The sequence below is a fragment of the Stenella coeruleoalba genome (assembly GCF_951394435.1).
Source record: "Stenella coeruleoalba genome assembly, chromosome: 15".
NCBI classification, from domain to species: Eukaryota; Metazoa; Chordata; class Mammalia; order Artiodactyla; family Delphinidae; genus Stenella; species Stenella coeruleoalba.
This window is the reverse complement of record NC_137161.1, coordinates 41,130,749-41,154,261: the sequence shown is the minus strand read 5'-3', so window position 1 is coordinate 41,154,261 and position 23,513 is coordinate 41,130,749. Positions and strand designations below refer to the sequence as shown.

The 23,513-nt window shown below is 39.1% G+C and overlaps 1 protein-coding gene across 1 annotated transcript in view; it reads right to left on the bottom strand.

Annotated features, from left to right (window-relative positions):
- Positions 1–23,513, bottom strand: part of MACROD2 (mono-ADP ribosylhydrolase 2) — a gene marked incomplete at its 3' end in the record, with an annotated part of 1,984,281 nt that overhangs the window by 1,319,552 nt on the left and 641,216 nt on the right. Inside the window, 1 exon segment of the mRNA XM_079943661.1 lies at positions 7,559–7,675. Within this exon segment, the coding sequence (XP_079799787.1) occupies positions 7,559–7,675 (117 nt within the window).

Below are 23,513 nucleotides of genomic sequence, written 5' to 3'. Positions count from 1 at the left end.
CAACAATGTAAATACCTAGTTGCTTCCAAAATGTAGACGTTTTTAAAAGACATTATTTACTATTAGGATTTTTAGTTATTTCATCACAAAGCTACTTGGGGATGGAATCTATGTTACCAAAATGAGTCAAATCAAAATGAAAAAAAATGAAAGAACATAATCTAAGTGTAGGTTATGTGCCCCTGTGCTGTCTTTCGGTGCTAGAATCTCTGAGCAAGCAGCGTGCTGGGTGACAGGGTAACAGAGATGCTACCACAAGAGGCAGCAGTCCTAGCTCTGCAGATTTCTGGAATCACGTAGGCTTATCTGGAGTGTTCTCTTGGCTGGTTTCTGGCAGTGCAACTACGACAATGACAAAGACAATCCTTTCATTAATTCCTCTAGTAAATATGTACTGAAAGCCTCCAACTCTGAACTGGGTATTATGTTAGATCCTAAGGATTCTAGGGGTGAATGAGACTGATGTGACTTCTGCTCTCCTTAAACTGCTATCCTGTTTGAGAAGACAGGCCATAAACAAGTAAACAAACAAATACAGATACCATCACTAAGTGTGTAAATGCCACAAAGGAAAAGAAGAGCCTGTCAGAAGGCTCTTCAAAGAAAGCCCTAATCTGTGACCCAAAAGGATGCCTGTGGTATGCGCTGGGCGAGGAATCAAAAGGCAAGGGTTCTGCTCTGAATTACACCACTGTGTAGGTCATGGTTCTCACACTGAAACATATGAGAGCTTGTCCAACCACAGAGTTTCTATTTCAGTAGGTCTGGGGTGGGGCACCAGAGTCTACATCTCTAACCAGTTCCCAGGAGATGTTGCTGCTGCTTCTCCAGGTAGCCCATGATGAGAACCTTCTGTCCTTCTCACTTTCCACACTCATCATGCGGATCACTAAGGAGATAAACTATACAAAAGCCCTTAATATAAATGAAAGGGGTGGTGACTATAAAGAAATAGATTCAGATAGAAATTAAATTCCTAAAGCACTTAAGGGAAATGAGCCAATCAGAGTTGATTTTAGGAGGAAAACTCTCATCTCTCTCTTCAGGAAGGAAGGTGCTTTTATGTTCTTCAAAAGCCATTTTTCTTTTGATGGAATGTAAGTCATTTAATTTTGGAAGGGGCTCATGAGGGCCCTCAGGTTTCCATCAGAGACGGGCAGTCACACTCTTAGCAGCATGCCCTCTCCACTGCCTTCACAATCAGACACCTGCTGGGGGAGCCACGGTGGCTGAAATCAGGTCATGTTTTGCAGTGTTTTGCAGAGAACTAACTCAAAGCCATCTTATGAGTTACCTACTCTAGAAACTGAATCTCCTCAGGACTACAGGCTCCCTTTCAGTACAATGACTAACACCACTGGAGGAAGCAAGGAATAAAGATGTATTGTCTAATACTCTGGTGGTTTGAATTAACTGTCCCTTCAGGGATTTGACTTATTCATTTGCCAATTCTGACCCTGTTGAGAAAAATGACCATTTTTTTCCCAGGCATTTTTTTCCCCAAGGTGGTCTTATAATTTGAAAGATTTAAAAGGCTTCAGGTCATCCTCCCAAAGTGATGTTCTGTTGAGGCAACAGAAGCAAGGACTGTCCCAAGAAAGAGATGGCAGGTATTTTAATCTCACTTTTGTCAATAGTGATCTGAGTAAGTCACATACATTCATTAAAATTCAATAAATATTTAACCTCTATAAATCTCAGCTTCCTCCTTTATAAAAAGTAAGGATTGTCATAGACCAGTTGTTGGCAAACTTTTTCAGCAAATTTTCATTACTATCTGGCCAACTATCTGTTGGCCAGATAGTAATGTTTTGGGCTTGTGGCCATACAATCCTGGTTGCAACCATTCAATTCTGTCACATCAAAGTAGCCATAGACAATATGTAAACAAATGGGCCCAGCTGCATTCTGATAAATTTTTATTTACAAAAACAGGCAGCAGGCCTGGCCAACACTTGTCACGGACTCTCTCCCTATCTCAGGAAAACTTACTTGGTCACTGCCATGTCTCTAATACAGACTTAGTTTGCTATTGCGAGCAACAGGTTTATCCTCTCTGTACCTGAATTTCTCTCTGTGTTGGAAGAAAATATTGCCATGTCAGTTCCTCATAGAAATTTCAAAAGGACTAATGAGCTAATGTCTCAAAGTACTACGATTTCTTGATGAAGGGTACAAGAGAAGTACTACTTATTATCAACAGTACTGTTTAAGCTACTATCATCTAATTATTATTGCACCTGGGAATAAAATAAGGATTCTGATTCCCACCACTCTATGATATTCAAACATGTTATGCTACGGTCTCTCACCCTAGAGTTTCCTTTCAAATGATTAATAAAAAACTGTGAGTTGGATGCTAATATTACCCTTTGATGTCTTACAAAGATTAAATAGAAGGAATAAAAGAAACAGGTTCCACCATTTTATATACACAAATTTAACATATTTTCCACTTATCTTTGATGACTATTCGGCCCTAAAGCCTAAAAGTGGAGCATTCTCAAGAAGTAGAATAGACATGTGAGCTACGCTGAAAATCATTAAGTAAAGTTGATATGGCTTCTTATTTTTATTTGTTCACTTTTAGGAGAAGGTCCATTAAGAGTAAATTTCTTAAAATGATACAAATGAACTTATCTGCAAAACAGAAATAGACTCAGAGACATAGAAAACAAACTTATGGTTACCAAAGGGGAAAGGGCGGTAGGGTGGGGGGCAGTAATAAACTAGGAGTTTGGGATTAACAGGTAAACACTACTGTATATAAAATACATGACAAGGACCTACCGTATAGCACAGGGAACTATATTCAATATCTTGTAATACCCTATAATGGAAAAGAATCTGAAAAAGAATATATATATATAACTGAATAACTTTGCTGTACACCTGAAACTAAGGCAACATTGTAAATCAACTATATTTCAATTTAAGAAAAGAGTAAATTTCTTAGACAAGAGACTTTGGAATTAGATGTATGTTAAAATATGATTTAAAAACACAATGGGGGACTTCCCTGGTGGCACAGTGGTTAAGAATCCACATGCCAGTGCAGGGGACAGGGGTTCGAGCCCTGGTTGGGGAAGATCCCACATAACGCAGAGCAGCTAAGCCCGTGTGCCACAACTACTGAGCCTGTGCTCTAGAGCCCGTGAGCCACAACTACTGAACCCACATGCTGCAACTATTGAAGCCCGCGCACCTAGAGCCCATGCTCCGCAACAAGAGAAGCCACCGCAATGAGAAGCCTGTGCACCACAATGAAGAGTAGCCTCCACTTGCCACAACTAGAGAAAGCCTGCACTCAGCAACGAAGACCCAATGCAGCCAAAAAATAAAATAAATAAAATTTTAAAAATAAAAACCACAATGGATATCTATCACTGATTTCATAATTTCTTAGAAATATTAATATACGTTTCTTACATCCCCCCCCAACAATTATAAACCAATCTTCACCTTTAACAACTAATTCATTTGATAGGTATTTCGCTAGTATACATTATAAACAAGGGACTTCTAGAAAGGTGGAAAGTTTGCATATACAACAATAAAATGTAGTAAGTAAAAAGGGCCCTCAGCACGTTAACATGCAGTTTTCTGGATCTTGAGGCAAAAGAAGGCACTTTTAGTTGAATTGTTTTATGGCAGAAGTGATATGTGAGCTGAGACTGGAAGACAAGTAGAAAGGAAGAAAGACAGAATTTTCTAGAAAGCCCCCAATACAGAGCCCATGTACAGACATGCCGTTCTGAGCAATTCAGATCATATAAAAGGTTGTAAGTAGCTCAAGACAGAACAGTAAATCATGGAAGGCCGAAGATAATCAGGTTAACAAGTGTGTGTTTGAGGAAAAACCCACTGAAGGATTTGGAGAGGAGTAGAGTTAGATTTTATTCATTCATTCGACAAATATTTTTTGAACCCCAGTTATGTGTCAAGTATTTTTCTAAGCATTTTTCTAAATCATACATTTTTCTAAGTAGTTTTTCCAACAATAAATGAAGAAGATGCAGAAAAAAAGCTCTGCCCTCATTCTGGTATGGGGAGACAGACAAGAAACAAAATAAATAAGTAAATGATACTGTGTATTTGAATGTTAAATGCTATAGATAAGCAATTATAAATAAAGCAGAGGAGCAATTAAAAATAGGTTGGTTAGGATGACACCTGAGGGGACACCTGAGCAAGGATCTGAAGTACCGTAGGTGAGGGAGCAAACAACCCAGGTGTCTGGAAGACTAGAATTCCAGGCAGAGGGAACACTGATGCAAAGGCATTGAAGATCCAGCAAAGCAGCCCGTGTGATTGAGGGAGAGGACAGAAGGAGGTAGAGGGGTGTCACACGTCTAGAGCATTGTGGACAATTACTGGGACTCTGGACTTAAGAATATTAATCTACAGGACTGGGCAGAGTGGAGTGAAGGAGGGAAAGAATTAGAAGTAGAAGCAGCAGGCAAAAATCTATTTGCCAGGTGAAAATGTCTGAAACAACTCATTTGATCACTCATTCATTAATTCAGCACATATGCTAGATATCAACATTAGGATCATGACTGAGACAGACAACCCTCACCCACATGAAGCTGACCCTCCGGTAGAATGATGAGAGCATGAATAGAAACATTCAACAGGTTGACAAGCTTCTAAAACTCCATGGAAATCTAAATGTTATTACGAATCCAAAAAAAAATCTAATATTGTAAAAGAGAACATACCAAAAGATCAAATTGTATAAACAGTCCTTAGTCCACTTTCTAAGTCATTTATTTACCAATAGCCTTCAGTGAAGTATTGGCCAATATTCTTTCCACTCTTAAGATTACTTCTGAAAAGAATGATCGGCTATTCCACATCAAAAGACATCATTCAAAATATCCAAGCAGTGAAGAAACACTAAACCTTTGAGGCTTATCATTCCACTGATCATGATGAATCACAGAATACAGACTCTAAGTATAAGTAATTCAAATACAAGCATTTATGAATAAATTAATTTAGCAAGCATGAAAAAAGCAAAGACCAGTCCAAAATTACCAAGTTTGTCTGTAACCCAGACAACAGCATTTTCCAAATTGCTGATGCGCAAAGATATTATCACTGGTGACTGGATGGCTGGCTGTAGTACCTTAAATGATAAAACCGCTGTCACAGAGGACAAATAGGAACTAGATTCTGCTGTCAAACTGTCATGGAATTATTAAATATGGAGGGGGAAAATGACCCAAACAGTATGTAATGAGCTCCCTTTTCATTCTCTCTCTACAAAAGCACATCTGTGGATTGTTAATGAGTCTGAAATGGATGAACCAAATTGATGAGAAAGAAAAAGATCTCTCAGGGATAGGAAAAGGGAAAATGAACATGCACAGTATTTATAAAATATAATTTAAAATACAAGGCTTTGTGAAAGTACTGTGACACACTACAAAGTGGTATGCAAAATGTAAGCTATTATTACTCATTCCTTATTGCTTTCATTGCTTTTCTTTATGTTTTTAATATAAATCATTAATCTCATTAAACATAGAGAAATATCAAGATCTAGTCACAAATACTCCATGTTTGTGACTTTCCTGAGGTGGCACTGCCATTCCAGTCTGGGAATTTCTATCCTGCTGGATGATTTTTTTACTAGACGTGCCCTGTGGGCTGGTGCACAGTGTCTTGAACGTGTGTCATCTGATTCAGTATCTCAGCTCACACAGATTCTGTACTGAGTTCTGTGGATTGACTTTCCATGGCTAGAGTCCTTGTCACACAAAGACTCACTTGCCCCAGGCTGCCCAGGAAATCCAATCGTGGAATTTCTCAAGCACAGGTATAGATTGATCTTTGTACCTTAGTGCCTGGTGGTGTGCAAGCCTTCAACAGCCCTGAACTGAGCTGAATGAGGATCAAAGGAAGCTCATACAAAGGGATGTCAAACAGGGGCAAGCGCATGAAAAAAAATCACCGTGGTGTCAATCCATACAGCAGAGCCACCATTTTATTTGGTCATATTTAATGATTCTGAGGTTAGCTGTCTTCAGAAATTTCAGAGTTGAGACATTTTTGATTTGTGCTTTAATTCATAAGAAAGAAAGTAGTGAATCAATAGGAGACTAGGTTTAAGTACAGACACCTTAAATCTGAAAATCATCAATAATCTGCTTGTCCTCAGGTGGAATCTGTCAACTATTATATATCACAGAGGTGGTATGGCGGTAAGAAGGAAGAATGACCAATCTTGGTAAACACGGAGCCATATAATCCTGGAAAGGGAAACCACCTTTAACACTCAGCGCCTCTGAGTCAGAGGGAGAGGTGCTCTAAACACCATTACACACAAGGGACTTTATTTGACATAAATATATATTCCAAGTAGGACGGAGGGCCATTTGGCCCATGATTTGACTTTCACACAAGGTAAAAACACTAACAAGGAAAGAAAAATGAGAAGTCATTAAAGGAAAAATTAAACAGTATATAGTGGATATACTCTCACTAGCAACACATCGTAAGGTAGACAGAATGCAGTATTATAATGTTACAAAGAAAAATACCATTTTAATATATTACTGTTTACTAAAAACCTTCAAATGTAAACATACTTTAAAATAGAACACACTACCTCTCCACTCACACATATCCACAAAAAATTCATTTTTATACAACCTGTCTATACAGAGCCCAAAGACTGTGTCATAATTTTTAAGTCACATATTCTCCACTACTAAAACAGAAAAAAAAAAAATCAGCTTCACTTTTACAAAACATGTATTCACCAGGAGGTATCATATAAAGCAGGTGAATGGAATAAACAACTAATTGGTTTCCCAATTTCCAATCAATGCATGACTTAATGGTGCAATGAAACCCTCTACCTCCACCCCCCAACCCCAGATTATGTGATTAAAAAAATCTGTTCCTTTAACCAGCTTCTCTTTCAGTATTTTTACTCCACATCACCCCACCCAGCTGGCTAAACGACTAAGCAACAAGGTCAATCAAATGCAATACTTCTCTCCATTCAAATATAATGGAAAATTTGACCATTCCACATTCAAAGAGCAAATACATTCTCACTCTGACAACCACATTCCAATGGCTTTTCCTGAAAGCCAAGTGTGACAGATGCCTTGGCTGTAATTACCAATCAGCCTTTACATGGCAGCTGAAAACACAATACATCACTTTGATCTCCTTTGCTCTAAACACATCCACAATCAAGAAACCTGAACAAGGAATAAGAAATTGGCATCATTTCTAGAAGCTGTCACTCCATGGCACTTAAATACTATAAGGTATACTATGCTCATATTTTTATTTCTCTGTTTCAGAAACCCTCTGTCAAAGATCCGAGCAAAAATCACCTACAATTAAACATCGCACATTTATATACTCGGAGACGTATTTGGAAAACACATTTCATTACCGTGTACAAAATCTTAATAAAAGTACATTCAATTAAATACCACTGCTACCACTTCCTCTTCCAGTTACCCACTTGAGGACTAGAACAAGGTAAGAGTGCTCATCTGATTTTGAAAGTGTTCAAAAGAGCTGTACTCACATTTTGCAGGCAGGTCATAGCCACACGTGATTTTTGCATGTCCAGTTTCACAGCCGTTCAGGTTACGACATTCAGCGACCAAACAGGGGCCAGCTGCTCTGTGAATACAGCCGTCCACTGGAGGAGAGAGAAGAAAGTTAGCCTATATTTGGCCTTTTGGAAATAAATGCAAAACTTCGGATAGGGAAAGAAAAGGAACTCAAGTTTTTCCTCTTAGAAATCACCGTAGTCCCATAGAAGAAAATCCATGGTATTCAATCCCTTAAACATGGTTTTCTTCTCTCTTTCTCTCTCTCCCTTTGGTTTGTGTGGTGAGCAGAAGCAGAAGGGTTACAGAAACCGTGTGCAGCTAAATGTTAAACAACAGGTTCTCTAGAGGTGGGGGAGCCCTGATTTGTAGCCTTTTCCAACTTCAATTGGGTAAATATTTCCACCATGTCCATTTCAAGCTATTAACTCCATGTCACCTAACACAGAATTGGGAAGAAATGCTAACAATTCTATGTCCGAGGTGGTAACTGTTGCCTCTGACACACCACAGGTTATAGAAGAAAGAAACGTTGAGAAGCAAGTGAGAAAGGGGCTCTAGAACATCTGCAGTCACTGCAAAACTGAGAGTGAAGCTGTCAAAGTAAGAACGAGACCTCTAACTTCCTCCGCCCTCAGTGGCACGACACAAATGCAGTAGGTGTCTGCAGGGTACCTGACCGGGGGCTAGATGAGGGGTGAGGTTAGCTTAGGTCTTGAAAAACACCCGGGAGACCACCCTTCACTCACTTGACATGGATGAAAACAAAACCCCCACTGCTCCTGCTGCAGCTCTGCTAACCGAGCAGGCTTTGCGTCTCCCCAAAACAGGGTCTCATCAGCCCTCTGGCACTCATCCCTGCCCCTACCTCATGCCTGCCCTTCACAGTGAGAATCACCTTTTGAAAATGCACACCTGATGCCACTGAAAATTAAAACTTTATTTGACTAGATTGGGGCCGAGCACACAGCTGGAGGGCTACAAGACGATATGCACATAATTTAGTAGTTAATGAATAAGCCCTTGGACACAGAAGAAATGCAAGACTCTGAAACAAAGGGTTAGAAGACAGAAAGAGAGAGTAATAGTAATCTGGGCTGTGAAAACAAACCAAGATGGAAGAGAGGGGAAGATGGCGGAAGAGTAAGACGCGGAAATCACCTTCCTCCCCACAGAAAACACCAGAAATACATCTACACGAGGAACAACTCCTACAGAACACCTACTGAACACTGGCAGAAGACCTCAGACCTCCCAAAAGGCAAGAAACTCCCCACGTACCTGGGTAGGGCAAAGGAAAAAATAAAAAACAGAGACAAAAGGATAGGGACGGGGCCTGCACCAGTGGGAGGGAGCTGTGAAGGAGGAAAAGCTTCCATACAGTAGGAAACCCCTTCGCGGGTGGAGACTGCGGGTGGCGGAGGGGGAAAGCTTCGGAGCTGCGGCGGAGAGCACAGCAACAGAGGAAAGCACAGCAACAGGGGTGCGGAGGGCGAAGCAGAGAGATTCCCGCACAGAGGATCAGGGCCGACCGGCACTCACCAGGCCTAGAGGCTTGTCTGCTCACCCGCCGGGGCGGGCGGGGCTGGCAGCTGAGGCTCGGGTTTCGGTCGGAGCGCCGGGAGAGGACTGGGGTTGGCGGTGTGAACACAGCCTGCAGGGCGTTAGTGCACCTCGGCTAGCCGGGAGGGAGTCCGGGGAAAAGTCTGGAGCTGCCGAAGAGGCAAGAGACTTTTTCTTCCCTCTTTGTTTCCTGGTGCGCGAGGAGAGGGGATTAAGAGCGCTGCTTAAAGGAGCTCCAGAGACGGGCGCGAGCCGCGGCTAACAGTGCGGACCCCAGCGACGGGCATGAGACGCTAAGGCTGCTGCTGCCGCCACCAAGAAGCCTGTGTGCGAGCACAGGTCACTATGCACACCCCCCTTCCGGGGAGCCTGTGCAGCCGCCACTGCCAGGGTCCCGGGATCCAAGAACCACCTCCGCGGAAGAACACACAGCGCGCCTCAGGCTGGTGCAACGTCATGCCGGCCTCTGCCGCCGCAGGCCCGCCCCGCCCTCCGTGCCCCTCCCTCTCCCCCGGCCTGAGCAGCTGCTCCTATAACCCCGACCTGTCTGAGCAAAGAGCAGACGCCCTCTAGCGACCTACACGCAGAGGCGGGGCCAAATCCAAAGCTGAGCCCCTGGGAGCTGAGAGAACAAAGAAGAGAAAGGGAAATCTCTCCCAGCAGCCTCAGAAGCAGCGGATTAAAGCTCCACAATCAACTTGATGTACCCTGCATCTGTGGAATACATGAATAGACAACCAATCATCCCAAATTGAGGAGGTGGACTTTGAGAGCAAGATTTATTATTTCCCCTATTCCTCTTTTTGTGAGTGTGTATGTGTATGCTTTTGTGTGAGATTTTGTCTGTATAGCTTTGCTTCCACCATTTGTCCTAGGGTTCTATCCGTCCTTTTTTTTATTTTTCGTAATAATTATTCTTTATTTTAATAACTTTATTACATTTTATCTTACTTTATTTTACTTTATCTTCTTTCTTTTTCCCTTCCTTCCCTCCTTCCTTCCTTCCTCCCTCCCTCCCTCCTTTCTTTCTTTCTTTTTTCCTTCCTTCCCTCCTTCCTCCCTTCCTCCCTCCCTCCCTCCTTTCTTCCTTTCTTTCTTCCTTCCTTTCTTTCTTCCTTTCTTTCTTTCTGTCTTTTTCTTTCTTTCTTCCTTCCTTTCTTTCCTTCTTTCTTTCTTCTTATACTAATTCTTTCTTTCTACTTTTTCTCCCTTTTATTCTGAGCCATGTGGATGAAAGGCTCTTGGTGCTGCAGCCAGGAGTCAGTGCTGTGCCTCTGAGGTGGGAGAGCCAACTTCAGGACACTGGACCACAAGAAACCTCCCAGCTCCACATAATATCAGACGGCGAAAATCTCGCAGAGATCTCCATCACAACACCAGCACCCAGCTTCACTCAAAGACCAGCAAGCTACAGTGCTGGACACCCTATGCCAAACAACTAGCAAGACAGGAACACAACCCCACCCATTAGCAGAGAGGCTGCCTAAAATCATAATAAGTCCACAGACACCCCAAAACACACCACCAGACGTGGACCTGCCCACCAGAAAGACAAGATTCAGCCTCATCCACCAGAACACAGGCACTAGTCCCCTCCACCAGGAAGCCTACACAACCCACTGAACTAACCTTAGCCACTGGGGACAGACACCAAAAACAACGGGAACTATGAACCTGCAGCCTGCAAAAAGGAGACCCCAAACAGTAAGATAAGCAAAATGAGAAGACAGAAAAACACACAGCAGATGAAGGACCAAGATTAAAAACCCACCAGGCCTAACAAATGAAGAGGAAATATGCAGTCTACCTGAAAAAGAATTCAGAATAATAATAGTAAAGATGATCCAAAATCTTGGAAATAGAATAGACAAAATGCAAGAAACATTTAACAAGGACCTAGAAGAACTAAAGATGAAACAAACAACAATTAACAACACAATAAATGAATTAAAAATACTCTAGATGGGATCAATAGCAGAATAACTGAGGCAGAAGAATGGATAAGTGACCTGGAAGATAAAATAGTGGAAATAACTACTGCAGAGCAGAATAAAGAAAAAAGAATGAAAAGAACTGAGGACAGTCTCAGAGACCTCTGAGACAACATTAAACACACCAACATTCGAATTATACAGGTTCCAGAAGAAGAAGAGAAAAAGAAAGGGACTGAGAAAATATTTGAAGAGATTATAGTTGAAAACTTCCCTAATATGGGAAAGGAAATAGTTAATCAAGTCCAGGAAGCACAGAGAGTCCCATACAGGAAAAATCCAAAGAGAAATACGCCAAGACACATATTAATCAAACTGTCAAAAATTAAATACAAAAAAACATATTAAAAGCAGCAAGGGAAAAACAACAAATAACACACAAGAGAACCCCCATAATGTTAAGAGCTGATCTTTCAGCAGAAACTCTGCAAGCCAGAAGGGACTGGCAGGATATATTTAAAGTGATGAAGGAGAAAAACCTGCAACCAAGATTACTCTACCCAGCAAGGATCTCATTCAGATTTGATGGAGAAACTAAAACCTCTACAGACAAGCAAAAGCTGAGAGAGTTCAGCACCACCAAACCAGCTTTACAACAAATGCTAAAGGAAATTCTCTAGGCAAGAAACACAAGAGAAGGAAAAGACCTACAATAACGAACCCAAAACAATTAAGAAAATGGGAATAGGAACATACATATCGATAATTACCTTAAATGTAAATGGATTAAATGCTCCCACCAAAAGACACAGATTGGCTGAATGGATACAAAAACAAGACCCATATATATGCTGTCTACAAGAGACCCACTTCAGACCTAGAGACACATACAGCCTGAAAGTAAGGGATGGAAAAGATATTCCATGCAAATGGAAACCAAAAGAAAGCTGGAGTAGCAATTCTCATATCAGACAAAATAGACTTTAAAATAACGACTATTAGAAGAGACAAAGAAGGACACTACATAATGATCAAGGGATCGATCCACGAAGAAGATATAACAATTGTAAATATTTATGCACCCAAATAGGAGCACCTCAATACATACGGCAAATACTAACAGCCATAAAAGGGGAAATAGACAGTAACACATTCATAGTAGGGGACTTTAACACCCCACTTTCACCAATGGACAGATCATCCAAATGAAAATAAATAAGGAAACACAAGCTTTAAATGATACATTAACAAGATGGATTTGATTGATATTTATAGGACATTCCATCCAAAAACAACAGAATACACATTTTTCTCAAGTGCTCATGGAACATTCTCCACGATAGATCATATCTTTGGTCACAAATCAAGCCTTGGTAAGTTTAAGAAAACTGAAATTGTATCAGGTATCTTTTCTGATGACAACACTAAGAGACTAGATTACAATTACAGGAAAAGATCTGTAAAAAATACAAACACATGGAAGCTAAACAATACACTACTTAATAACGAAGTGATCACTGAAGAAATCAAAGAGGAAATCAAAAAATACCTAGAAACAAACGACAACGGAGACACGATGACCCAAAACCTATGGGATGCAGCAAAAGCAGTTCTAAGAGGGATGTTTATAGCAATACAATCCTACCTTAAGAAACAGGAAACATCTCGAATAAGCAACCTAACCTTGCACCTAAAGCAATTAGAGAAAGAAGAACAAAAAAACCCCAAAGTTAGCAGAAGGAAAGAAATCATAAAAATCAGATCAGAAATAAATGAAAAAGAAATGAAGGAAACGTAGCAAAGATCAATAAAACTAAAAGCTGGTTCTTTGAGAAGATAAACAAAATTGATAAACCATTAGCTGAACTCATCAAGAAAAAAAGGGAGAAGACTCAAATCAATAGAATTAGAAATGAAAAAGGAGAAGTAACAACTGACACTGCAGAAATACAAAAGATCATGAGAGATTACTACAGGCAACTCTATGCCAATAAAATGGACAACCTGGAAGAAATGGACAAATTCTTAGAAATGCACAACCTGCCAAGACTGAATCAGGAAGAAATAGAAAATATGAACAGGCCAATCACAAGCACTGAAATTGAAACTGTGATTAAAAATATTCCAACAAACAAAAGCCCAGGACCAGATGGCTTCACAGGCGAATTCTATCAAACATTTAGAGAAGAGCTAACACCTATCCTTCTCAAACTCTTCCAAAATATAGCAGAGGGAGGAGCACTCCCAAACTCATTCTACGAGGCCACCATCACCCTGATACCAAAACCAGAGAAGGATGTCACAAAGAAAGAAAACTACAGGCCAATATCACTGATGAACATAGATGCAAAAATCCTCAACAAAATACTAGCAAACAAAATCCAACAGCACATTAAAAGGATCATACACCATGATCAAGTGGGGTTTATCCCAGGAATTCAAGGATTCTTCAATATACGCAAAGCAATCAATGTGATACACCATATTAACAAATTGAAGGAGAAAAACCATATGATCATCTCAATAGATGCAGAGAAAGTTTTCGACAAAATTCAACACCCATTTATGATAAAAACCCTGCAGAAAGTAGGCGTAGAGGGAACTTTCCTCAACAAAATAAAGGCCATATATGACAAGCCCACAGCCAACATCGTCCTCAATGGTGAAAAACTGACAGCATTTCCACTAAGATCAGGAACAAGACAAGATTGCCCACTCTCATCACTCTTATTCAACATAGTTTTGGAAGTTTTAGCCACACCAATCAGAGAAGAAAAGGAAATAAAAGGAATCCAAATCGGAAAAGAAGAACTAAAGCTGTCGCTGTTTGCAGATGACTTGATACTATACATTGCAAATCCTAAATATGCTACCAGAAACCTTGTAGAGCTAATCAATGAATTTGGTAAAGTAGCAGGATACAAAATTAATGCACAGAGATCTCTAGCATTCCTATACACTAATGATGAAAAATCTGAAAGTGAAATCAAGAAAACACTCCCATTTACCATTGCAACAAAAAGAATAAAATATCTAGGAATAAACCTTCCTAAGGAGACAAAAGACCTGTATGCAGAAAATTATGACACTGATGAAAGAAATTAAAGATGATACAAATAGATGGAGAGAAATACCATGTTCTTGGATTGGAAGAATCAACATTGTGAAAATGACTCTACTACCCAAAGCAATCTACGGATTCAATGCAATCCCTATCAAACTACCACTGGCATTTTTCACACAACTAGAATAAAAAATTTCACAATTTGTATGGAAACACAAAAGACCCCGAATAGCCAAAGCAATCTTGACAACGAAAAACAGAGCTGGAGGAATCAGGCTCCCTGACTTCAGTCTATACTACAAAGCTACAGTAATCAAGACAGTATGGTACTGGCACAAAAACAGAAAGATAGATCAATGGAACAGGATAGAAAGCCCAGAGATAAACCCATGCTCATATGGTCACCTTATCTTTGATAAAGGAGGCAGGAATGTACAGTGGAGAAAGGACAGCCTCTTCAATAAGTGGTGCTGGGAAAACTGGACAGGTACATGTAAAAGTATGAGATTAGATCACTCCCTAACACCATACACAAAAATAAGCTCAAAATGGATTAAAGACCTAAATGTAAGGCCAGAAACTATTAAACTCTTAGAGGAAAACATAGGCAGAACACTCTATCACATAAATCACAGCAAGTTTCTTTTTGACCCACCTCCTAGAGAAATGGAAATCAAAACAATAATAAACAAATGGGACCTAATGAAACTTCAAAGCTTTTCCACAGCAAAGGAAACCATAAACAAGATGAAAAGACAACCCTCAGAATGGGAGAAAATATTTGCAAATGAAGCAACTGACAAAGGATTAATCTCCAAAATTTATAAGCAGCTCATGCAGCTCAATAACAAAAAAACAAACAACCCAATCCAAAAATGGGCAGAAGACCTAAATAGACATTTCTCCAAAAAAGATATGCAGACTGCCAACAAACACATGAAAGAATGCTCAACATCATTAATCATTAGAGAAATGCAAATCAAAACTACAATGAGATATCATCTCACACCGGTCAGCATGGCCATCATCAAGAAATCTACAAACAATAAATGCTGGAGAGGGTGTGGAGAAAAGGGAACACTCTTGCACTGCTGGTGGGAATGTGAATTGGTACAGCCACTATGGAGAACAGTATGGAGGTTCCTTAGAAAAACTACAAATAGAACTACCATATGACCCAGCAATACCATTACTGGGCATATACCCTGAGAAAACCATAATTCAAAACGAGTCATGTACCAAAATGTTCATTGAAGCTCTATTTACAATAGCCCGGAGATGGAAACAACCTAAGTGTCCATCATCGGATGAATGGATAAAGAAGATGTGGCACATATATACAATGGAATATTACTCAGCTATAAAAAGAAACAAAATTGAGCTATCTGTAATGAGGTAGATAGACCTAGAATCTGTCATACAGAGTGAAGTAAGTCAGAAAGAGAAAGACAAATACTGTATGCTAACACATATATATGGAATTTAAGGGAAAAAAATGTCATGAAGAACCTAGGTGTAAGACAGGAATAAAGACACAGACCTACTAGAGAATGGACTTGAGGATATGGGGAGGGGGAAGGGTAAGCTGTGACAAAGCAAGAGAGAGGCATGGACATATATACACTACCAAACGTAAAATAGATAGCTAGTGGGAAGCAGCCTCATAGCACAGGGAGATCAGCTCGGTGCTTTGTGACCGCCTGGAGGGGTGGGATAGGGAGGGTGGGAGGGAGGGAGACACAAGAGGGAAGATATATGGGAACATATGTATATGTATAACTGATTCACTTTGTTATAAAGCAGAAACTAACACACCATTGTAAAGCAATTATACTCCAATACAGATGTAAAAAAAAAAAAAAAAGAAAACAGACCAAGATATATTAGCGGTCTGAAGACACACCCCCCCACAGTCCACAACACCATGTAATTGATCACTGTCTTATTAATATTATTAATATTTTTGTGAGAAAGCTGGATAATGAGTGGGAAGTTGTCACTGAGGGACATGTAACCTGTCTAATGGCCTCTGCTACCACCAACTGGCGTGGAAACATCACTTTTGGCTGAACAAGTTTCCTAGGGAAACAAGCTCATCTGGGCTTTACTACATCACAGTATAGTATAATGCCTGAGAAGCACCAGCGAAGTGTTTAATACAATGGTATGTGCCCCACTGGTGGTAGTTATTATCTTAAACTCCTTAGATGAAAGTTTTGTGTAAATTTTAACGTAACTATTTTTCTTATATAAAAATGAAAAATATAGAGAAGCAAGAAGAATATGAAAACTACCATTTGCCCTCCCACCTAGAGAATTCTTCAAGATTCTGATGTTCACTCTTTTACTGGTTATACACATACACACACATATAATTTTTCTCTTACAAAAGTGATTGATAAATTTTGTTCACTCTTTCACATAGCAATTTTACTTTGTGAACTATTACGTAGTTGTTAAAAAGAACAGGCCAATTTTATATGTAAATAGAGTCAGTACTAAATATGAAAAGATTTCTAAGTGAAATGCCAGGTTTAAAATGTATAAAATATATATGTATATATATTATATATATTTTTTATGTAGAGTCACAATTTTGTTTATAGTTGTACACATACACACTTACACACATATGCATGTATGTGTACTGGAAAGATAGGCACCAAAACATAAAAAGTGATTATAGGATGGGAAACAGAAGGTGAAACTGTTAAGAAAAAAAATTAGGTCCTAATTTCTCTAAGCTTAAATTTTTTTACAAGAGCATCAAGAAGAGTATTTTAAAGTGAATACTTTTTTCTTGGCAAAGAGATCATTAGTTTGAAATGGATAACTAAAATAGGATTTGATAGCATACTTAATCATATGCTGTTAAATATTGTCTGAATTATTTAGATTGCAGCCTAATGCAGTTTGTAAATATCTGATTTTCAAAATCTTCATGGTTATACCAGCATTCATGACTGCATTAGGGCAATGAAAGTCTAGCTGAAGTTATTTAATAATAATGACTACAGCTTAAAGGTACTGAGTGCATCCATGTGCCAGGCACTATACTGAGGACGACCGTATAAGGTACACACGAATTTTATAATCTCCATTTTATAGGAGTTTAGAAGAGGTTAGTAACTTGCCTACATTCCCAAAATATTGGCAAGGTGATTTCAAAACCCAGGGCCTGTCTAATGGAGCATCCATACTCTTAACTGCTACAGCTCACTGCCTTTGGGACTTGATTCCAGGCAGCCTCACCTCAATTCTTGCATGTGGCATGTTGAACCACTATATTACATTACTTTTTAATTCCCATCAATTCTGTCTATGAGTTATAATGTACATGCAATCAATCAAATGCACAGATTTTAAGTGCAGTTTTGATGAGTTTTAACAAATGTATATACTCATGTAGCAATGATGCCAATAAAGATACAGTGTCTCCATCAACCCCAAAAGTTCTTCTGTACCCTTTCCATCCAATTTCCCCTCGCACCACCCAGAGGGAGCCCATGTTCCGACTTCAGCCACCTTAGCTAAGTGTTGCCTATTATATAATCTCAAACTTCATATAAGAGATGGAGGATGGGGCTAGCTTCTTTTGCTCAGCATATTTTTTGAGATTCACCTGTGTTGTTGCATGTATTAATAGAGTACTTCATTCCTTTTCATTCCTGAGTAATATTCCATTATTGAATATACCATAATTTCTTTATCCATTCATCTGTGAATGGATATTGGAGTATTTATATTGTTAGCTATTATGAATAAATCTTCACATTTTCACAAATCCTTTTGTGGCCATATGTTTTCATTTCCATTGGACAAACACCTATGAGTAAAATTGCTGGGTTGGTATATGTTTTCCTTTTTAAAGAACTAACATACAGTTTTCCCAAGTGATTATACCAATTTACATATACCCCCAGCAACGTATGAGAGTTCAAATTTTAGCAGTCTTTTGGTGTTGTCAGCCTATTTAATTCTAGCAATCCTAATAGACATAAAGAGGTATCTCGTGATTTCAATTTGCATTTCCCTGGTGATTAATGGTGTTAAGTATCTTGCCAAGTGATTATTGGCCATTTATATACATTCTTTTTGGAAGTGTCTGTCCATGTCTTTTGCTAATTTTTATTGTCTTTTTTATTACTGAGTTATGTTAAATGTACTATTAGTTTCATAGATTTTTTTTTTAAATTTCAGATATTTTATTTTTTCAGTTCTTGTGATTTTCATTCGGTTCTTCTTCTTACAGTTTTCATATCACTCCTGGAATTTCCCATCTCTTAACCCATTATATCCATCTTTTCATGTAAATGCATTAACAGATTTCACATAGTAATTTTAAAGTCCCCCATCTGCTAATTTCAATATTTAGGTTAGCTATGAATCTGTTTATATTGACTGATTTTCATATGACTCTGGGTCACATTTTCTCATTTCTTTGCATGTCTAATAATTGCTGATGGCATATGAACATTGTGAATATGTTGGGGAGGCTTTAGATTTTATTTTCTTTCTCCAAATGGTATTGAAATTTATCCCAGCAGGTAGTTAAATGACTGCCAGGTAATAAGGAGGCTTAGTTTTAGGCTTTGTTAAGGCTGGTCTATTTCAGTTTTTCCCTTAGTCCTTGGATGTGGTCTTTACTCGTAAAGCATGGACCTTCGGGGGTTTCAGTGGAAATCCCAAGTTGTTTGGCAACTCCCTCTAATCTGCGGGAGTAAAATTCTAAACTCTATATCCCTACAGTGAGAAGATGATGAATGCTCTGTGCAGTGCGTTCAGCCTTCCAGCTTTTGTTTTCTTCCTCGTCTCCGTGAAGTCTTTCCCTGCACAAGCACAGCTCAAGGCTTAGCCAAGGATTAAAGAGGTATTAATTTATAGATTTGGGGGTTCCCCCTCTGTGACTGTCCCTGTTCTGGAGTCCCTATCTCAATTCCTAGTCATTCTGACAAATCTGATTCAGTTCTATGATTCCTATAGCCAATAAACCTGTTGCTTTTGGTTTGAGCTCCATCAGCCACGTGCCAGGTAGGGTAGAAGGAGGCCTCCGGGTCAAAGCTATTTAAATGTAGATTTCACCCAGTATGGTTTCCTTCTTTCAGAGGATTGCCTGCTTTTAGTTGCTCTCTAGTGCCAGTAAATACTTTTTGTTATTGCTTTTGTATTTTGCCAAGAATCTGTATATACTGTTGGTGGGATGGCTAGTCTGATACAAGCTGTCATTATCAGAAGCTGGAAGTGTACACATTTTTGATTGGTTAAAACATGATCTCATATGATTTCACAGCTATATTTGTAGCCCTTTGGAAAAAAAATGTATGAGAGAAAACGTCAGTGGTAATATCAATTGTATCAATTCTGTGCTTAAAAGTATTGTTACGTCTTTGAAAGACAAAAAAAAAAACGACTATATATGCACAAACTCAATATGAGAGTTTAAAATTCTGTAATCTATTATCAATTATTTTGCTAGACTTATTTTCCTAAAATGAAAATCTGATTTTATTACTTCTCTACTAAAGTAATATTTGCCATTCCCCATATTCACGTTACAAAACCCTTAATTCCAAAGTATGGTCTTTTAGGCCCTTCACAAATGTGGTTCCAATTTGCCCTCCCCACCTCATATCACTCCATTCTTTCTCCTCACACATCTGATCTGGCCACATCTAAATCCTCACAATCCCCTAAACACACCATGATTTCTTTGCATAGTACTCTCTACCAAGGATATCTAGCTACGCCTCCCCTTTCCTTTTCTGCCGAGCAAGGTCTTTCTCATTTTTCAACTTCTAGTTCAAATGTTTTCTCCTCTAAAAAACTATTCACAACCTTTATAGGACACAGCAGTGTCTCTTTATGTTCCCACAATATTCTGGTTTATACACTAATTCCATACTTATAAATTGTTTTATAGCTATTACATAAATAGCAGAATGTGTGTCTCCTGCCTTGGTCTATCAGCTCCTTGAGGGCACAGGAGGTAGCTTATTCTCTTGTAGATCCCCAGCTATCTCAGTAACTGACATTTTGTATGTGTTTAATACAATTGAATTAAATGCAATTAAAGCTGAGAGGAAAAGCAGTCTAGCTTTTTTTAAAAAATAATACTGAAGAAGTGGTTAGGTTACTTTAAAGCCAAAGAATCAGAAGTTAAAAAGTACAGTAATTACACAGCCACAAGGTTATAGTCACAACTCTAATGATGAGCTTCTATATTAGAAGGGTTAACAATTCACAGAATCTGAAAATTCATCCACTTCTCGCAGGTCTGGTGCAGCCTGCTGGAAAAAGTGCTCCTTTAGTTTCACTTAGGGTCAGGCTGAAAAGGTAACAAGCTCAATAGTGGCCGATGCGAGGTTCAACACAGTAGCACTTTTTCCATCTCCCCCACCCCAGGGTGAGAGGAGATGGAGGACCAACAGTCAACATTCATGCTGACACACAATGTATTCACTCCAACCCAAAATGTCTGAACCTAATTACAATTAAAAAAAAAAAAAGTCCAAGATCAAAAGTCTGAAAGTTGAACACAATTTTCCAGAGAGATAAGACTATCGTTGCCTCTTGGCCTACCAAATATATATCCTATAGGCAAAAAGAAAACTACAGTCCTTAAATACATAGGTCACCAAAGCCCATTTATTATTTTTTTTTCTGGGCATATAGCTAGACAGCACTTTCTTAGCCTCCCTTCTAGTTATGTGTTGCCATGAGATTGTGTTCTGTTTAAAGGAGTATGAGTAAAAGTGATGTAACTACTTCTATTCCAATCCCTAAAATCCCTGCACACACCCTCTGCCTGGTCTGTCTGTTGTCTGCAGGCTGGATGCAGAGCCTCCAGGGCAAGACTCCAATGCCCCAGGAGACGGTAGGTACAGCAACCACATGGCAAGTGCTTGAATCCCTAAATGATTCTGTGGAGCAGAGTTCCACCCCATCCCCACTTCCCATACTGGATGGTGAATCAGTATTAGATAAACTTTTATTATGCAAAGCCACAGAGACTTTGGAATGTTTGTGACAGCAGTTTGCCTTGACTAATACATTTACATCTGTTGTAAATACTACAATGGTAATTTTCATTCTGGCTCATTATTTTTTTAAACTTTTATGCAAAATATTCAGATTTTAGTACTAGAACGAACATGTTATCTGGGCCATGTTCATTTCCTTCTGTATGCCCATTATCATGCTGGACTCTCAGGTCTCAGTGAACCAAAGCCAGCCTGTCCCATTAACTCAAATAGTTGTTCCTCCTACTTTGTGATCAAAACCAGACTAGTAGAAGATAAAGGCTGAGGACTGCCTCAAAACTGCCCGTGGTATGGTCAGCTAGGAGTGGAGTGAACACTGAGGTCACCCACAGGGCTGCTCTTCATCAGGGCTCCAAGGGGTCTGGCTGCAGCTTCTTCCAAAGACCAGGCTTTCCTGCTGTACTGACACACCTGTCACTTACCATCCTGACAGCCAGGCCAGAATGCTTGCAGGCAGATGGTTAACTATGGCAAAGGCCTTTAATTCCCAGCATATTTCCTCCAGTAACCTAACAAAGGCTAAATTCAGAAGACCTAAGCCTATTAATTAGGCCATCTTAGCTGAGTTTTCTTACACTATAGCCTAGAGAATTAGACCATCTGAGGGTGGGGTAGAAAGATGGATTTCAGCTGTGCTTGGGGGAAAATTATTTTTCACTTTTGTCAATTTTACCTTGTTGTTTAGACTTTGGGAATGTTTTATAGGATAGTCTTATCCCACTATTTAAATAGCTAAAATAAAGTCAAAAGAGATGGGACATGAAACTACATCAACTTTTCTGACCTAGGATTTATTTTACCCATGGATTCCAAGCCACCTCTCTGGCATTCCTCAGGTAAAGCTCCCCATTTTACACACAAATGAACAAACTGATGCTGACAATAGGGGAGGAAAAAGAAAGCCATAAAGCACTGAATAGGAATCCATCAGATACGGTGGACTAGTGAGGGTAACAGCTAGCAAAAAAAAAGAACAAGGAAAGAGTTCTAAATACATGTTTTAAAAAATACTAAAAGCACAATTTAGTGAAATCCAGTTATTTTAGAAATTGGCCCTATGAGGTCTCTGCCTTGTCTTACAAAGACAATTTTCTAAACAGTGTTTAGCAAGGGGGATTCTGAAGTTCTTAGATCTGCACATATTCATTTAATCTTCTTCTGTAAATAAAAGACAGTAACTTAATCTAAAAGCTGCCACACAAATCATATTAGCCTGAAAATAAGAGGCTCTCTCATTGAATATATCCCTTAGAAGCTCAAGAGGATACAACAGAGTTCTTTCTAAATCAAATCAACATAAATTTATTAAACTACCTTGTACACAGCATTCTTCAAGAAGCTGTGAGGGGAATCCAATAATGATAATAATACGTCACATCTTTCGAGGATTTACCAAGTGCCTTCCAGGGTGCAAAGTGACTTACAACCTTTCACCTTATGAGAGGTGGTATTGCAAAGTGGAAAGAAGATGATTCTGGAGGCAGAGGTTTGAGTCCTAGTGCTGCCATTCTAGCTCCCTATGTTCTGATTTTCTCATCTGTAAATTGGAGACCCTCATTCAAAATCACAGGGGTTTTGTCAGGAAATTAGTTATTACATGACAGGTCCTTTGAATAAGGCCTGGCCCGTACGTAGGAAGTAGGCAATAAATGTTGGTTATGCTATTACATTTAATCAACATAAAAATTTGTACATGTAGGATCTACTAGAATGACTAACAAATAAAGAAGTAGAAGTTAAAGAATTAGTGCAAGATTATGTCGTAGCTGGGGTCGGAGCCCATGTTTGCCTAAATTTAAAAGTCTGAGTTCTTAATCCCTACTCTCTCCTACTGCCATTCATGCAAAGAAGTATAAACCATAGTCCCTTCCCTTGGGAACCAAGTGACTAGAAAAGAAAGGCTCAGAGCTAGGTTTTCACCAACCAAAATAAAATGTAGTTGACAATATGTAGAGTATTTTAGTACGGAGAATACGTCTTTTAATAGATCAGCAAAACTTTTGGGTATATTTCACATGTTAATGTGTTACATTTTTAAAGACCTTTGACAAAACCACCTCAAATTTAATTATTAAAACAATTTTGCAAGGTAGGCTGGGACTTTTTAACTTTTCCAATTTTATAGCTGAAATAATTCAATAAGTGCAAAAATAGGTACCCAGAAACATCTCCCTGTGGCAGATATGAATTCAAGTTTTATGGCTCTCAAAGTATCACCTGGGGAGTCTGAGAAAGATACAGATTCCTAGACCCAACCCCAAATCCATGGAATCAGTCTCTCTAGCAGTGAGACCTAGAATCTCCATTTAATATTTTCCACAGGTAATAT